Consider the following 17,988-nt stretch of genomic DNA (forward strand, 5'->3'; position numbering starts at 1 on the left):
TCCTGGCCCATCCTCACCCTTCTGCCCCCAACCCTCACCTCCTTGTACCCCCAATATGTTTTTCCCAATAAAAAAAATATTAAATAAAAAAAAAGAGAGGTTATTCCTTGGAGAGTGCCATCATGCTTGGAAAATTGGAGAGTCTGCAAAGGAGAGGAAGACCCTCAACCAGGTCGAATGACATAGTGACTGCAACAATTGGCTTTGGTGTGTCAAAGATTGTAAGGATGGCACAGGACAGGACAAAGTTCAGATCTGTTTTTCATAGGGTAGCAATGAGTCATACTTGACAGACAGCACCTAACAACAACATTGCATTCCTGCTGAGAATGGGCAGTAGGTAGTAATAGTCAGGTACTATCTAATTCTTTTTATATCAGATAGAAGAGGCTATGGTTTACCTGAGCCATTGCTCCTTTGCTTTAGACAGAAAGCAACTGATATTTATATCATAGCTAGTCATTCACAAACTCTTAAGACTCCAAATGCTACTCAACAATTAGGATAGCAAACATTATGAACTAAGTTGGGCCAATTGACCTAGTTGTTCCAAGAGACTATCGTCTAATCAGGGAGTTATAGTGGCCTAGTGGTTAAAGAGCTGTGCTGCCAAGGCATTGGATTTGAGTCCATCAGCTGCTCTGTGGGAGAAAGATGGGCAATCTCCTCTTGTGCAAGTTAAAATTGTGAAAGCATATTGGAGGGTCAGCTATGAGTTAGTTCTGACTTGATTGCAATGAGTGGGGTGGAGTTGAACATCCTCATTATGGGGATGCTTTGAAGCCCTTCAGGTTTCAGGTTCCCTCTATAATCACTCCCTTCCTCTAAAGCAGTAACTTATCCTGACTTCAAACTTGTTTTGTTTGGTTTTGTACTTCATATAAACAAAAGCCTACCACATGTACTTTTTTGTGTTTGATTCCTGTTACTCAACATTATGATTTTTTGTTTGTTTGTTTGCCATCGAATTGGAACCAACCCACAGCTGACTCTCCAGTGGGTTTTCAAAGGCATTAAATCACTCAAGAGGAAATTGATTGCCCATCCTTCTCCCACAGAACAACTAAATGTCTTTGGGACTGCAGGGCAGTTTCTTACCACTAAGCCACCAGAGCTTCCACATTATGACTTGTTCTTGTTATTATGTACCATCGAGTTGACTGTGACTCATAGCGACCCTATGAACAATGGCTCTGAACCTTGCCCTATCCTGAGCCAATTTCACTGTCCCCAATACACTGACTCCATTGGTACAGCCATTGTGTCAATCTATCTCATCCAAGGTCTTCCTATCCTTCCAAGTATGATGTCCTTCTCCAAAGACTGATCCTTACTGGCAACATGCCCAGTGTCTATGAGATGTAGCTGCAAAATCCTGCCTCCTAAGGAGCCACCTGCTTTCACCCTCTCCAGAATAGACCTGTTTGTTCTCTTGGCAGTCCATGGTATGCTCATGGTATACTCTTCTCCAGCAGTACAAAGGCATCAGTTCTTCTATCATCCTTAGTCATTGTCCAGCTGTCTGATGCATAGCAAGCAATTCAGAAGATCAAGACCTGTATCCAGCGCAACTTAGACTCTAGACTGACATTGTTTCTCTTTAGCACTCTACAGAATTCCCTAACAGCCAACTTTCCTAAAGCAACTCATCTTTTGTTTTCCTGACAGCTGCTTCCAAGAGTATTGACTGTGGATCTGAACAAGATGAAATTACTAACAATCTCAATTGTTTCTCCAACTATTTTGATACTGCCAATTGGCCCAGAGGTGAGAATCAGTCTTTCTTTTCTTGATGTTGAGAAGTAACTTATATTGAAGGATGCAGTCCTTGACCCTCTGCAGCAAATGTTTCAAGTCCTCCTCAGTTTTTGCGAGGAAGGTTATATTGTCTACATAATGCATGTTGTTGATGAGTCCTTCTCCAATCCTGACATTGTATTCTTCATCATAACTTCCAGGCTCTGGAATGATCTGTTCCACATACAGTTTGAAAAAGTATGGAGAAAGGATACATCATTGATAAACCCTTTTCTTGATTTTAGCCATGCAGTATTCTCTTGCTTTGCTTTTACAACAGCTTCCTAGCCTAGGTACAGGTTTCACATGAGCACAATCAAATGTTCTGGGACTTCCATTCTTCTCAATGTTAGCCACAGTTTTCTGTGATCACATAGTTAAATGTGTATGTATAGTCAATAAAACACAAATAGACATCCTTCTGGTACTATCGGCTTTCAGCCAAGATCCACCTGACATGGAAGTGATCTCTTCAGTGCCACGGTCTCTTCTAACCTCTGCTTGAATTTCTTGCAGTTCCCTATCAATGTGCTTTTGGATAATCTGCAGTAAGATTTTGCTTGCATTTGTGTTGTTTGATAATTTTCACACTTTGTTGGATCACCTTTTTTTGGAATGGAAATAATTACTAATCTCTTTAAGTCAGTTTAGTCAGATAGCTGTCCTCCAGATTTCTTGGCAGAACCTTGTGAGTACATCCTATGTCAATTGGTAACCCATCAGTTTCTGGTGGCTTTTTTCTCCCCCCAGTTTATTTCAGAACAGCTTAAACTTCTTTTATTACCATTGGTTCTTGATCGTATGCTTCTTCATTAAATTGTCCTGTGTCATCCAATTCTTTTTGGTACAGTGACTCTGTATTCCTTCCATCTCCTTTTGATGCTTCCTGGGTCATTATATACTCTTCCCTTAGCATCTTGTAAGTATTGCAACTCTAGGCTTGAATTTGTTCTTTGGTTCCTTTAGCTTGAGAAATGCTGAGCAAGTACTTCCCTTTTGATTTTCTGACTCCACCTCTGTACATTTCACTATAATACTTTTCTTTGTCTTCCCAAGCTGCCCTTTGAAATCTTTAACTCTTTCAATTCTTTAACTTCCTGATTTCTTGTTTTCTCTTCTCTGTGTTCTAGTGCAATATTCAGAGTCTCTTTTGACATTCATCTCAGTCTTTTCTTCCTCCTCGTAATGACCTTTTGCATTTTTCATAGATGATATTCTTCATATCTTCCCATAGCTCATCTGGTCTTCTTTCATCCGTGTTCAAGGACTCAAACCTGTTCTTGAGATGGTTTTTAAATTCAAATGGGGTAGACTCAAGATCATATTTTGGTTTTTGTGGATGTGTTTTAATTTTCTTTAGCTTCAGCTTGAACTTTCACATTAGTAGCTGAGGGTCTGTTGCACAGTCAGCACATAGCCTAGCTTTCACAGCTGATATTCTCCAAAGATTCTTTCCACAGTTGTTTCATTCCTGTGTAGTCCATCAGGTGAGATTCATGTGTATAGTCGCTGTTTTTGTTTTTTATAATATTTGCAATGAATAGATCATTGACTGTACAAACTTCTATCATTGCATCTCCAGCTTCATTTCTGTCACCAAGTCTGTATTTTCTGACTACTGATTCTTCTTTGTTCCCAATTTTTGCATTCCAGTCACTAATTATTATTAATAAATCTTGGTTGTATGTTTGATCAATTTCAGACTGAAAAAGTTGATAGCAATCTATTTCCCCTTTTTTACTTTAGTGCTGGTGCATATATTTGAACTACAGTGGTATTTACAGGACTTCCTTATAGGTATATGGATAGATAGTATCCTGTCACTGACAACATTGTATTTCAAGTTGGATCTCAAAATGATATTTTTTACTATGAATGTGACCCCACTTATCCCCACTTTTTCATTCCAGGCATAGTAGATCATGTGATTGATTGTTTAATTCAAAATGGCCCATGCCAATCCCTCTCAGCGGGCTAGTGCTGAGTATATCAATATCTATGATTTATTATTTCTTTTTTTAAAACAGTGGTTTAGATGTGTCTAAACTACTGCAATTCATAAAACTTTTTCATAACCTGGAGTGAAAGGTTAAAGTAAAGGGACTAGGTCTTTTCCTCAAGAATAAGAGGACATGGAAAACATTTTACCAGTAACATTTCAAGGGCTTCTACTCCTCTATTTTTGTTTGTAGTTATCAACATACTCAAAGCTGGAAAAGTTTCATGAAAGAGATGTTGTGCAGGCACCTAACAGGAAAAAAAACAAAACAAGAGCTACCCCTCTGAGTTGAAAGAGGATAGTCACTGCTGAGAAAGCATTGGGTTTGTTATTAAATCTCCCTGATGATCGTTTCCCAGTCTGTAAAATGAGGGTGTAATGCAATCCTTGTTAAGATTAAACAAGTCAATGTGAAATTCATAGCACTGTTTCTCACTAGTGCATAACTTCCTTTCCAGCTGCTTCCTTGCTGGACACAGATCAAACTCACACTTGGGAACTAAGCAGTGTCATATTTCCCTAGCGCTAAATCTTTATACTCCATTAAAATAGAAAGTGTTAAAATATATTTGATGTACAGATTTTGAGGCAATCTGGGGAAAAGTGTACTTCAGCCCACCAGTTTCCTTTAGACAAATTTTTTATAGTCCCTGACGCAGCTTTCTAAAAGCATTTCTCTTCTGAGGCGACGATCCCTAACTCCTTATTTTTCCTACCCAATCTTAAGTGTTCCCCAGACCCGGAAGCCTCATGGATCCCACTTGCCCCTGCCTTTATTCTGTGCCAACCCTACAGCACTTGGTCAGTTAACTCATTATTCCCATAATGCAGGCCGATGCCCCTATCAGACTTTATTGTGTGTGCCCTCAAGTCGAAACGGATCCATAAGTGGACAGCCCCCACCCCGCCACCCTGAGGTTTTACAGAGGCAGTTACATCTCACAGGTCATTGCCCATCCTTCTACCAGGAGCAGCTGGTGGATTTGAACAGCAAATTTTTGGACTTGCAGCGCAGCTTCTCACCACAAGGCTACCAGTTTTTCTAAAATGTTCGTCTCTCTCACATCACATCTCCTGATCCGTGACACAGAAGGTCTCAAGTAAATAAACTGCAACAAATTTTCCCCGAAATTTGTACAGCAGATTGATGCTGAACTCAACAACTGTGAACTGTTCAATCCGAGAGGGCAAAAAAATGGAATTAGCTATTGTGTTAGGCATTTTGGTGTTGTTCTAAGTCCTAGACAGCCAATTATTCTTTCCGCAAACAACTGACAAATGCCAAGTATGCGTTCGTCTGGGAAGAGGAGAACCGCAAGTGAACCTCCCGAAGCAATCGCCTCCCAAGCGGGCCCACACCGGCCTGGGTTCCAGTGGTTCCCACGTGGGTGATCGCCTTTCCCATCCCCAGCGCTTGGGGAGGGGCGGGTAGGCCAGCCCCTCGGCCCATCCGATTGGCCAAGACTCGAATTCCAGGCGCGTGGGCGGAGCCGACTGTAGGGGGCCAGTCCGCTAAGACCGCGCCTACAGGGGCGTGACTTGCATGATGAAGGAGGCGGGTCGTGGGTGGAGGGAGCTTCTTCCGGGTGAGCTGCCCCGCCCCATGTGCGCTCTGGGATCTAGAGCTGGTGGCGGCGGCGGCGTGAGCTGCGGCGGGTCGGGATCCCTTAAGGAGTCAGGTGAGCTGGAGGAGACTGGGGAGGGCACTGGGCGAGATGGCGCACTTGGCGGATGGCCTCGGGACGAGGCGGAGGCTGCTCCAGCAAGAGCTCGATGCCCTCTATCGTGCCCAGCACCTAAAAGGCGGGCAGTGCATCAAGATAGAGCCCACATGGGACCTCAGTGTAATACGGTCTTCAAGATAGCTCTGCTTTAGCGGGAACTGGGAGCTCTGCGTGCCTTAGTGCTTGGAGGCCTGGATCTGGACTCGACATCTATCCTCTAGGATCCCATCACTGGGAGACCCCTGCAGCAGTCTCTGTCAATGCTGAGCTGTAGTGGCTCCGAGGATAAGGGATAGCGGAGAGAGTTGGAAAACAATAACATGCTTTGTGCTAGTCCTGAAAGTGCGCTACTGCATTGGCCCAGTTCTTACAACAACCCATTGAGGTCCGTTTAAGTCCCCTTTTACTAGATAAGGAAAACTGACCGCTACTGACAATGCAGCATGAACTCACTTCTGTCTCGCCCTGCTGCCTGCACTTGCAAAGTTTAGAGACAGTTCCATTTCTCCCTCCCCATCCTCTACCCCTGATCACCCAGAACTCTTCACTATCCCAGTATTGGACACTGCTCACCAGCAGTAGTAAGCAATTTTGGGGATCCATCCTTAAAATATTAAGGGGACAATGGCAGATAGTATTTATTACTGGAGACCCGCATTTTAAACCCAGATCTGTCACTGCTACATTTAAAAAAAAAAAGAGATTATTTTATCTATGACAAAAAATTGCTATTTCAACATTCTTACATGTCTAATTCAACATTAGTTCTGCTCATAATGTTATGCAACCATCCCCACTACTGTATGATCTTGAGCCAGTGTCTACCCTTCTCTGAGCCCAGTTTGACCACCATGCCAATGAGAGACCAGCAAGCTTTAAGGACCTTCTTTGGCACAGTGTTCTAGGAGTCAGAGGAATGGGTAAATTCTTTTGTAAGACCTAGATCTTATTCTCTTTAATCCTTTTAATCCTTTAATTCACCTTTATTGTTAGATGCATCTAACACCAGCCCAGCATAGGTATTCAGGAAGTGCAAATTGTGTGAACAAGCAAACACTTTGTTGTGTTGCTTTCCAGAACTGGCCATAGCTGCTATCCTGGGTTTCTCTGGACCTTTTAATTTGTCAGCACTGGTCACCTTCTGCCCAGCTGGCCCTACTCACTGATTGCCTCCTCCCCTGCTAGTGGCAGAGCCTGCCTGAGCTGGCAGCAGTTCCCAGTCCTCATGCCAAGGCCTCTGGAATCCTTAGCAGATCATAACACAAAGATTCAGTCCTTGAAGCTCTTCTTCAGCCCCTCCTGGAAGCAGCTCTCAGGGCACAATGTAGGTAATTTAGCTCAGTGGCCTAGTTGTGCTGCCAACCCAATGGCAGACAATTCTAATCCACCAGCTACTCCACTTGAGAAGGGTGGGCAGTCTCTTCCCCTGTGATTTACAACCTCCAAAAACCTGCTGGAGGGTGAGCTGTCACTCAACAGTAGTAAGTTTTAGAGTCCACTTGGGAGTGTTACTTTCTAAGGAAGGAAATAAGCTTCGCATCCATTCTGAAAAGCTCCACTTTTGACTGCCTGAGACACGAGTACCTGGTTCACCCTTCTACTCTAGCTTCGAGACACGAGTACCTGGTTCACCCTTCTACTCTAGCTTCGGGCTGGTAATTGTTTCTCCTCCATAGCTCTAAGTTACTGGATGGCATGGATGCTACCTCAGATAAACTGGAAAACTCTGGCCTCCATAGGTTTGAGTAGAAGTCGTCCCTGCTGGGTGTGGTTCGGGAGGCACAACTGTGTGCTGGCAAGTCAGAAAGTGTAGTTCCACCCTACTCTAGTCCCATTAATGATAAAAATAGTCACCGTTTTACTGTGTGTAATGGGTGCAAGGCGCACGTACCTCATCATTATCTCTAAATCTTTTCTTGCAAGGTTGATAGTATCATGCTCATATATAGCATACACAACGGAGCCAGAAAACTCAAAAGCCTTGCCTGTAATCACACAGCTGATCACAGACCATAACCTGGGTCTGTCATCCCTGAAACACGAGTTCTTTCTGCACCAACCCACACTGCCTTCCAGCTAAGCTCATCTGTGCTGGGTGATGAGCCCCATGCCGAGCCCCATGGGTACTTGGCTGCTTGCTTTTGTTGTTAGTGTAGATTTAAGGAGTGGTTCGCAGACTCCCTTGATTTGGGAGTAGCGCCCTTCCACCCTGCGGAGGTCTCCCAAATGTGAAAAGAGTTTTCGCAAAGCAAAATCCCAGCCTGAATCTGGCTGTGCAAACTGACATGACTCTGGCTTAGCAGGCATTTTTCTACTTCACAGATTCATGTTAACAAGCTACTGGGTGATGACTCATAGGGAGGGGACAGGTCACTGGACACAATGTCAGGAGACCCAGGATCAAGTCCTGGCTGTGGACTGTGTACCTGACTCACTGTATGATTGCACGCAAGTCCTGTCCCTTCTGACACTCCATTTTTTTTACATTAAAAAGTAGAAGATTAAAAAGGATTAGTAACCATTCAACATTTTTTTTTCAGCACTAGTGCCTGTTTCTCAACTCTTATCTCCCTGTGACTTATAAAAAAACAGGTGAACATGAAAGTGCCCTGCTCAGGCCTGAAGCTCACCACCCTCATGTTCCAGCACACCCCTATCTCCTCTATTATAAGAGTGACATGCTCCCACTGCCTCTTGTTTCTGATAAGCAGAGGCCCTTCCTCCTTCAGCCTCCTAAAGTAGATAGGAGTGGAATGCGGCTTTGAATTCCAGAAGCCATGTTGTTCCTAAGGAACTCCGGTGGAGGAGTAGTAAGGAGTTAGGCTGTCAGTCCAAAGGCAGGCAGTTTGAATCTGCCAGCTGTTCCTCTGGAGAAAGATGAGCACTCTCAGGTGGGATTTACAGCCTCTGAAAATCCCCCAGAGTGTCAGCTGGGAGTGAGTACAGACTACAGTAATTAAACAACAGTAGTAAAAACCACCCACCACATACATCATTTGCACTTAGTATATTTTTCTGTAGTTCCTTCTTTCCAGCCCAATCAAGTGTTTATAAAGGCAACAAGCCAGTTCAAATTCCAACTGTGTGACCTTGGGCAAGTGATTTAACACTCTGAGCTGGCTGAACTCCTGGCAGCCCAGAGAGCAAAATCCTGCACCAAATGGGAAATCAGACCTTTAATCTACTGAGTAATTGCTTATTTGGGGAATGAGGCTTAGTGGTATGATGACATCTTTGGGGAGTCCTGGCCTGATGTGTCTGTCAGGTGGTGAGGGTAGTTCAGGAGGAGGTGACAGGGCGGGTCCCTGTGTGTATGAGCACGCGCATGTGTGTGTGGCTCTTGATAACTTCAACCCCACCAAGGAGGAAGACCTGATAAAGTGCCCCATCACGCCATCCCCGCTTGTAGTGAGGGAGCTGAAGGGGCCTGGGAGGCTGTGGAGAAAGGGGGCCTCAGTGAAGAAAAGGATTCTCCTGCCTGAGAGTGCACACACCAGGATCCTAACCCTGCTCTGTTAGCCTCTAACTTGCTGTGCGACCTTGGGTAAGTGCCTCTCAGCTCCCACATTGGCTCACTCTTTTTCTCCCCCTCCCACTTGGTTACTCCCCAGACATTTCCCAAAGGAAGTTTTCAAAACGAAGCTCTCCCGCTTCTTCTCAGTCCAGTTCCCCACCACCTCTTCCTGCCCTGTGTCTGTCCACATCCGCCCCACTATTTCTTCTTGGCTGTCCTCCACCTTAAGCTGACCTTTTTGTGCTCGTCTGATCTCCAAGCCTCCTTGCTCCTCTGCTTCCCGGCTGCTGTTCTCAGGCTGCAGAATATATCTTCCTGACAACATCTCTGGCCAGACTTCCTGCCCTCTGTTCAGAAATCTTCCTCAGTCTGCATTCTCTGGGGTCCTCACCAGCCCTGGCCACGTCTCCTCCTATCTGCTCCTTCCCTTCTTCACATGCACACATGGCTTCTGACTGCCCCTAGAACAGTCCATGGCTAAGTACTCCTTCTAACCCAGGTTGCCACTTGCTTCCCTTCCTGAGGAAATGCTCTCCGCTTTCCTCTCATCCTGCAGAACTGAGTTCATGCCCTCATCTTCTTCCCGGAAGCTTCTTGTGTCCATCTAACCCATGTTCTAATACTCCTCTTTCATTTATGATCAGGGCCCTCCTCTCGGAAATGCATACAGTAAGTTCTATCCCCCAGGACTGTTGTGTGAACTTCAGACCCAGTGTGGCCTGGCACACTCACTAAGTTGGTTCTCAAAAAACGGCATCAGTGCCCCAACTTCCTTCTGGACTAGGTTACTTATTGGGCGGTCAGGGCTTGTGTTTCCTTGTACATCGTGTAACTAAGTACTTGCTGTGTGCCAGACCCAGGGCAGAGTGCCATGGGGGAGGCAAAGAAAAAGAAGAGTGGACCCTGCCCTGCATGAGCTCTTTCGACTGGGACTAGATAAATCTACAAAGAACTGTTGCAGAAGAGCTTGTGATCTTGGCAGGAAGAGAAGCTTAGGATGGGAGAGGGGAGGGGGGCATCTTGTGAAGAACTGACAGGGTTTGGACATGTGGAGAATGAAAGAGCAAGAACCTTCTAGGTACAGGGAACAGGACAGAACAAAGCCCGGGGGGAGTGTATGTATGTGTTTCTATGTGTCTCTGTGTCTCTGTGTGCATATCTGTTGATATTATCCTGTCATCTTACTGTGTGTCATGCCTGATACAAAGTCCATGTACCATAGTGTCCGCTATGCTGTTCTCTGGAAGTAGATTTACAAGAGAGATTTCTTTCTGCTTATCTGTAACTTTCTAAAATTTCTGCCATCGATACAGCCTTTCTCATGGAATAGACTATGTTTAAATGTGGACCCAATCAATGCTTCTCAGACTGAGAGAGGAAACTGGTTCTTGCTTCCCCCCACCCCAGTTATAGCCAGATTCTTTGATAGACTATGATGGAAATAAATTAATAGAAAAATAGTATTTATTTTTGAAAGTAGCCATACAAAATAAAAGCCCAGTTTTTCTAGTGTTAGTTAATAGATGTAAAGTTGTTTTAGAGGTGATTTTGTTGTTGTTGTTGTTTTTGTTGTTGATTTGTCCAAAAGGCTTACATTCATTTTCCTACACAGCAGGAGGGCTTGGTGGACCACACTCTGAGTAGCACTGGCCTGTGGAACAGCGGAGAGTTTGGGTGAGGGAGGTGTGGCCAGCTCCTGGAGCCAGGGACTATGTCTTATGTACCTCCTTGTTATTCCACAGGGCTCAGCACACTGCGGACACCTTAGGAGTCCTTGAGTCTGGCTGTTCCCCCACTGAGGCCACACCATGCAACCCCAGTCTGTCCTGCACAGTGGCTACTTCCACCCTCTGCTTCGGGCCTGGCAGACAGCCACCACCACCCTCAACGCCTCCAACCTCATCTATCCTATCTTTGTCACGTGAGTTCCTGAGAATGGGCCAAGCCTCAGGTCCATCAGGGTGGGGCAGGTGTCAGTATTGTTGGCGGGTATGGTGGGCTGTCAGCTTGGAACGCAGATGACCCTTCTACTGGAAATGACCAACTGTGTTAAGGACAGTCTTAGGAGCAAAATAAACTTTGGAAAGAGTGAAATGTTTCTCATGCTGGTAAGGGAGCACTGTTGGTCTAGGGGTAAGAATCTGCACTGCCGCCTAAAAAACAGACAGTTCTAATCCCCTAGCTAGTCCAAGGGAGAAAGACTGGCAGTCTCCTCATGCAGTTTACAGCCTCTACAAACCTGCTGGAGAGTTAACTATGAGTCACAACACCAACTCATGTTAGTAAATGAGAATAGCTCTTTCCTGCCTTCCTGAGCTTCTGCATCTTAAGAGATAAGGTGCTTTGCTCATTGCAAAATGCTTGTACATACAAGAGATGGCCATTATGATTATTAATAATCATAACAGCTGACATTTATTGAGTGCTTACTTGTATACCCCAAGAAAGGTGATCCAACAGAATGTAGAAACTATTGAACAATATTGATATCACATGCAAGCAAAATACTGTTGAAGATCATTAAAAAAATGGCTGAAACAGTATATAGATAGGGAACTGCCAGGAGTTCAAGCAGGATTTAAAAGACACTGTGGCACTAGGGATCTCATTGCTGATGTCAGATGCTGGCTGAAAATAAAGAATACCAGAAAAATGTTTGTTTGTGGTTTATTGGCTATTCAGAGGCATTTGATTATGTGAATCATAACAAGTGTGGTTGACATTGAGGAGAATGGGAATCCTAGAGTACTTGATTGTACTTATCCAGAACCTATACCTGAACCAGGAGGCTATTGTGCAAATGGAGCAGGGGAACACTGAATGGTGTGGAATTGGGAAGGGAATGCACCAGGGTTGTATTCTCTCTCCATACCTGTTCAGTCTGTATACTGAGCAGATTATCTGAGAAGCCTGACTCTGTGAGGAGGAGTGTGGCATCAGGTTTGGAGATAGACTCATCAGTAACCTGCGTTATGCAAGTGACAAAAAACCTTGCTTGCTGAAAGTGAGTAGGACTTGAAGCACTTGTTGCAGGAAATCAAGGAATGCAGCCTTCAGTATGGATTACATCTCAATGTCAGGAAAATAAAAATTCATCGGCAGCATCATGATGGATGGAGAGGGGATTGAAACTGTCACTTCATCTTTTTTGGATACACAATTAACACCCTTCATACTAGCAGTCAAGAAATAAGGAGATGTATTGAACTGGGAAAGTTGTCCATTAGGGACCTCTCCAGATTATTTGAGGAGTAATAATGTCAGTTTGAGGACTAAGGTGCATCTGATTCAGGCCATAGTCTTTCCAATTACTTGCTATGCAACTGAGAGCTGGACCGTGAATAAGGATGACAGAAAAAGAATTGATACCTTTGAGCTGTGGTTGGAGAGAGCACTGAACATCCCATGGAGGGCCAAGAAAACAAACAGGTATGTCTTGGAGAGGGTGCAGCTAGAGTGCTCCTTGGAGGTAAGAATGATGAAGCTTCACCTCACATTCTTTGCACATGTTGCTAGCAGGGTCTAATCCATGGAGAAGGACATGATGCTGGGAAGGGTGGAGGGTTGGAGATGGAGAGGAAGACCCGCAACCAGGTGGACTGATACATTGACTTCTGCAATGGGCTTTTGTATGTCAGGAAGTGTGAGGATTGCACAGGACAAACCAGGGTTTAGATGTTTTGTTCATAGGGTCTCTATGAGTCGTGCTCGACTTGACAGCACCTAACAACACCACCTGCAGCTTGTGTTCCAGGCACTATGCTAAACATTTACACATTTCATCTCATTCAGCCTTGAAAAAATTCAGAAGTAGGTCTCATTTTTATCTGTCCTATGAAGGCAGGAATTTTGTCTTTGTTCACTGAACAATGCCTGGCATATACCAAGTGCTCAATAAATACTGAATGAATGAGTCCACCTAGGATACAGAAGAATGATCTGAGATTTAATTTGGCCAACCCCATCCAATCACTAAATTACAAAGCTGAACTTAAAAGAAAGGGTTATCAGTCAAGTTCTAAACCATTTGCCTTTCTCCTTTGACTATTCTGTTAGTGTACCTGCCCTTGTGGGTACTGTTAGTCTTGTCCCTGTTATTATTTCAGGCCCGGGGCTTGGCTAGGCGGGGGACCAGACACTGGGTCCTGTTCTCCCACCATCTCCCCTTCTTTATTCCTTCCCTCTCCTCATTCATTCTCACCAGTCACCTCCTCACTCATGGATCCTTCCCACAGCTACCAGTCAATAGCCCACACCTTCTCTTACAGGGATGTTCCTGATGACGTGCAGCCAATCGCCAGCCTCCCAGGAGTGGCCAGGTGAGAGATGTGATGAGGAGCGAATAGGGATGGATAATGGAGGTAGAAGTTTCACGAGTGGAGGTAGGAGAGAGAGCCTTACAAAATAGCAAGCTCCTAGTCATGAAATGCATCAGAGCAAAGACCAGATGCCGGATGGATTAGGTTGTTGCAGAGGGCTCTGGCCTTCAGATGGAAGTTCAACAAGAGAGCCTCGCATAGTTGAATACCACAGCTCTGTTACTTGGGCATGATTTCTCCACCTGTTTATTGGGTGTGTTCCATTCCATCCTCTCCCTGAAGTGTGGCAGTAGGACTTGAATCCTTATGGTGCTGTGTGCAACTTGGCTCCTACAAGGCATGATGCTGGGAGTGAGGGAGACCCCCGCCTGGGACCTGTCACATTTCATCGTATCTACCCAGGTATGGTGTGAACCGGCTCGAAGAGATGCTGAAGCCCCTAGTGGAGGAGGGCCTGCGCTGCGTCTTGATCTTTGGCGTCCCCAGCAAAGTTCCCAAGGTAGAGAATCAGAAAAAGGGTTGAGAAGGGAAGGGAGAGGAGAATGGGTGAAGGTGAGCTGAGCTTCCACACGACCAGATCCTAGCTCAAGCCCTCTGTTGGTACTGGGGTCACTGATGAACAGTCAGTCTCTACCCTCAGACTGTACCCATGAAGAGTCACCCCGAATGGCAAATTGAGCTCCCTGTGTGGGCCTCTGCTGCTTCTCTGTAAAATGGGGACAGCCTGGTCTGTGCTTCCCTATCCAGGGGCATAATGGTGATAATAGAAAGGGCTGGGCAGCACTCTGGTGGCCGGGTGTCACGTCTTCCTATAGCACACACAGTACTCTGTCCTTCCTCTTCCCCTAGGATGAGCGGGGCTCTGCAGCTGATTCCGAGGACTCTCCAGCCATCGAGGCAACCCGCCTGTTGCGGAAGACCTTCCCCAGTCTCCTGGTGGCCTGTGATGTCTGTTTATGCCCCTATACCTCCCATGGTCACTGTGGTGAGCTTAGTCCTCTGCCAGCCCTGTTGCCACCTGCATCCCAACTGTCACTTCTCTCTCGGGGTAGGTTAGTCCAGAGCCCAAAGTGGTACCCAAAACCCAGCCGTCTATCCCACAGGGCTCCTGAGTGAGAACGGAGCATTCCAGGCAGAGGAGAGCCGCCAGCGACTGGCAGAGGTGGCACTGGCCTATGCGAAGGCAGGTGAGTGAGCTCACCATTAGGGAGAGGCAGAGTAAACAGGAGGGTCCCAGATGTGTGAAGTCTACCCTCTGCCCCTAGGATGTCAAGTGGTGGCCCCGTCAGACATGATGGATGGACGCGTGGAAGCCATCAAGGAGGCCCTGCTGGCTCATGGACTTGGCAACAGGGTAGGGATCAGGGATTGCAGACCATGCCCAGGAGGGCAACAGGGAGGTGAGGAGAGAACCTGAGCAGCCCTGCTCACTGTAGTCGCCAAGAATCACAGAACTGAAGACAGTGCCAGGTGACACCTTTGGAATCTGCCTCAACCTGTACCTCAAATGAGGAAATCAAGGCCCAGCCCGGTGCTGCGGGTCTGGGACTAGAACATGGGCCCCCTTCTCCCCAGTCTAGGCCCTCTCTGTCTGTCACATCACCCTGAGGCATCTAGAAAGGACTAGCTGAGCCCAGGCCCATTGTTTCCTGCAGGTGTCAGTGATGAGCTACAGTGCCAAGTTCGCTTCCTGTTTCTATGGCCCTTTCCGGTAAGTGGGGACAGTTGAGGTCTGCCATTCAATCCCTGGGCCTTTAGCCCACAGCTGGAGCCCAGCTTGATGACTCTGCTTCCCAGGGATGCAGCTCAGTCAAGCCCAACTTTTGGAGATCGCCGCTGCTACCAGCTGCCCCCTGGAGCGCGCGGCCTGGCCCTCCGAGCAGTGGTGAGTGACCAGAGCTTGAACCCCGCCAGCCTTTCCTGCTCCCCACTTCCCGCCACGCCTTGGCCCTGCTCACACCCTACCCTCATCCCTTAGGACCGGGATGTACGGGAAGGCGCTGACATGCTCATGGTGAAGCCAGGACTGCCCTACCTGGACATTGTGCGGGAGGTAAAGGAGAAGGTGAGCACACAGCTAAGGTGGGAGAGGAGGGTTTTTCCTCACAGACTCCTCCACCTTAGACTAAGAGTCTCTGAGTTAGGAGGGTTCTGCCCCTGAGGGGGGATTTTCTCCTCCCCATTTCTGCTCAGCCATCACCAGTGTCTTAGGGCACAGGATAGTAAAGATGAGGAAGGAAGGACACTCGGAGAGGCACCTCCAGCCTCCACTGCAACTTTGTCTGCCTCTCCGCAGCACCCAGAGCTCCCCCTCGCTGTATACCACGTCTCTGGAGAGTTTGCCATGCTGTGGCATGGAGCCCAGGCTGGGGCATTCAACCTCAAGGCTGCCGTGCTAGAGGTCATGACTGCTTTCCGAAGAGCAGGTGAGCACATGTTGGGGGGTGGTTTTGACCTAAGGTGCTTCATCCAGGTAAAGTCACAAGGTAGCCAAGAAATACGAGTGATTAAACACAATCTGAGAAGGGAACTGCAGAATGGAGCATGGAAGGGTGGAGAAAGCAGTGCTCTCCACCACTGACACCTTGGACAAGCCACTTCTGTGACCTGGTGGATGCTAGTCAGGAGGATTGTTGTTCTGTGCCTTCAAGTCACCTGCGACCCATAGCGACCCTATGTTCAATAGCTCTGAAGCCTGCCCTGTCCTGAGCCAGTCTCACTGATTATGACATACCAACAACCCCTGTTACCCCAGTTACTGTGTCATTCATCTCATCCGGGATCTTCCTTTCCTGTGTCCTTCTACCCTTCCATGATGTCCTTCTGCAAGGACTGGTCCCTAATGGCCACATGCCCAAATTATGTAAGATGGAGCTTCAAAATCCTAGCCTCCAAGGAGAAACTTGGTTTCACCCTCTCCAAGATAGACCTGTTTGTTCTCTTGGCTGTCCATAGTATATTCAATACTCTTCTCCAGCACCACAACTCAAAGCATCAGTTCTTCTTCTGTCCTCCTTAGTCATTGCCCAGCTCTCTGATGCATAGCAAATAATACTGAAGACCATGACCCGGATCAGGTGCACCTTCGTCTGTCGACTGACATTATCTCTCTTTAGAACTTTGGAGAGGTCCCTGGCAGCAGATGTTCCCCAATGCATTTTTTTTTAATTTCCTAACTGCTGGTGCCAAGAGTGTTGATTGTGGAGCTGAACAAGCTGAAACTGTTAACAACCTCAATAATGTGTGTAACTGACACATACTGATCAGAGGGAGCTGATTTTGTTAGTGTCCACACCAGTGTGAGAAGGGCACTTTACCACTTGTCTGTTTTCTGCACCATGCGTGGGCAAACTGAGTCCCACAAAGAATAAGTTACTTTCCAGGATCACACAACATAGAGAGCTAGAACTGACTGGAGCTGGGCTTGAAGCTGCGCCATGACACTCCTAGGCTGTGCCTCTGCTGGTGGGCAGAGGCCCTTCTCCCACCCATTCACCTCTATTCTCATTCCCTGTTTTTCTCTCCCACTACAGGTGCCGACATCATCATCACCTACTACACCCCTCAGCTATTGCAGTGGCTGAAGGAGGAGTGAGGAACTCTTGCTATTGCAAGATCCAAGAACTAGAATTTAGGAGAACCTGGGGCCTTGGAAAAGTGAAATCCAAAGTAAATGTCTTTAGAACCGTGTCCCTTTGCCCTCTTCCCAAGCACATGCCGATGGGTTCTGTGAGAGACTACATCTTTCCACTGCAGCCACATTCTCACAATTCCTCCACCCTCCCAGGCCTGCCAAGGCCCACCTGCTAACCCAGCTCTGACCTCTAGTGTGCCTTCAGCTTCAGAGCAGCCAGGAGTTATGGGTGTAGGTTTGGGAGGCCTGAGAGAGGCTCAGGGGCCTTAAAGACGAAAAGAGCAAATGGACCCTAAGAAGGACTTCAAAACCCCAAGGCCTGAGGCTGCAGTGCTGGGTACCAGGACTGAGATGTGGCTTGACATCCTCTTTCTGCCCGAAGATGTTTCTGACACAAGCTGCCTGTGATTGCCTTTTCTTCTCTCTGAGCCATAAACCTGGAAAGGAATTACTTGTTAACAAGGAGAAAGGTTGCCTTGGGATCCAAATTCAAAAGCAGAGAGATTTCCTAGTTCTTGGAGATGCTACTACCAAAAAATAATGGCTTTTGTGAGCGATCTGTTGAGAACCTACACTGGATGCTGGTGACACCGTGGGGCAGACTTCAGCTTATTTCTCCTCATGGAGTTTATAAAGGAGAGGGCGAATTGTACAATAGCAAGAAAACAAATCAAATAAAGCACTTACAAATCACAATAAGTGCCTTAAAGTGATCAAGTTGAAATAGAAATTAGTGGAAGAGGCTTTCTCTTGAAAGGGTAATGAGAGTCGTCCTGGATGCTGAGACCCATGAGGGACAAGGGAGGGTTGATGCAGAGAATGGGGAGAGGTGCAGTGGGAGCCCTGGGAAACACAAGCATGAAGACCCCAGTTTGGGGGAGCTTTGTGGGTGAAAGCATCCTTGGGAACCACCTTGTGAAGACCGTAGGGCGGTGGAGCTGAGTAGAGCTTTTGGGAATGGAAAGAAGAGGGTGGGTGAGACAAGAATAGAGGTGGTGGTG

General features: G+C 46.6%; 1 protein-coding gene across 2 annotated transcripts; it reads left to right on the forward strand.

Moving 5' to 3' along the window:
* The first annotated feature begins 10,825 nt into the window (after positions 1 to 10,825).
* ALAD (aminolevulinate dehydratase) lies at positions 10,826 to 17,071 on the forward strand. Of its 2 annotated transcripts, XM_006890725.1 has the most exons (11): positions 10,826 to 10,955; positions 13,303 to 13,353; positions 13,756 to 13,852; positions 14,203 to 14,338; positions 14,457 to 14,540; positions 14,619 to 14,707; positions 15,009 to 15,064; positions 15,151 to 15,238; positions 15,332 to 15,418; positions 15,650 to 15,779; positions 16,887 to 17,042. In XM_006890725.1, the coding sequence occupies exons 1-11, from the start codon at positions 10,843 to 10,845 to the stop codon at positions 16,946 to 16,948; spliced, it is 993 nt and encodes a 330-aa protein (XP_006890787.1). In that variant the 5' UTR covers positions 10,826 to 10,842; the 3' UTR covers positions 16,949 to 17,042. The 2 variants fall into 2 exon arrangements, with proteins under 2 accessions (XP_006890787.1, XP_006890788.1); XM_006890726.1 differs by lacking the exon at positions 13,303 to 13,353 and having other exon boundaries at positions 16,887 to 17,071.
* Positions 17,072 to 17,988: the final 917 nt, after the last annotated feature.

The sequence above is a fragment of the Elephantulus edwardii genome, unplaced genomic scaffold (assembly GCF_000299155.1).
Source record: "Elephantulus edwardii isolate Elephantulus edwardi_28Jun2011 unplaced genomic scaffold, EleEdw1.0 scaffold00092, whole genome shotgun sequence".
Taxonomy (NCBI): domain Eukaryota; kingdom Metazoa; phylum Chordata; class Mammalia; order Macroscelidea; family Macroscelididae; genus Elephantulus; species Elephantulus edwardii.

Bases quoted from the DNA above. Each gene is read 5' to 3' on its own strand.
- ALAD (XM_006890725.1), top strand. From the start codon at position 10,843: ATGCAACCCCAGTCTGTCCTGCACAGTGGCTACTTCCACCCTCTGCTT. The intron at 13,853-14,202 runs GTAGAGAATCAG...CTCTTCCCCTAG, and splicing joins TCCCCAGCAAAGTTCCCAAG to GATGAGCGGGGCTCTGCAGC. The intron at 15,780-16,886 runs GTGAGCACATGT...CTCCCACTACAG, and splicing joins GACTGCTTTCCGAAGAGCAG to GTGCCGACATCATCATCACC.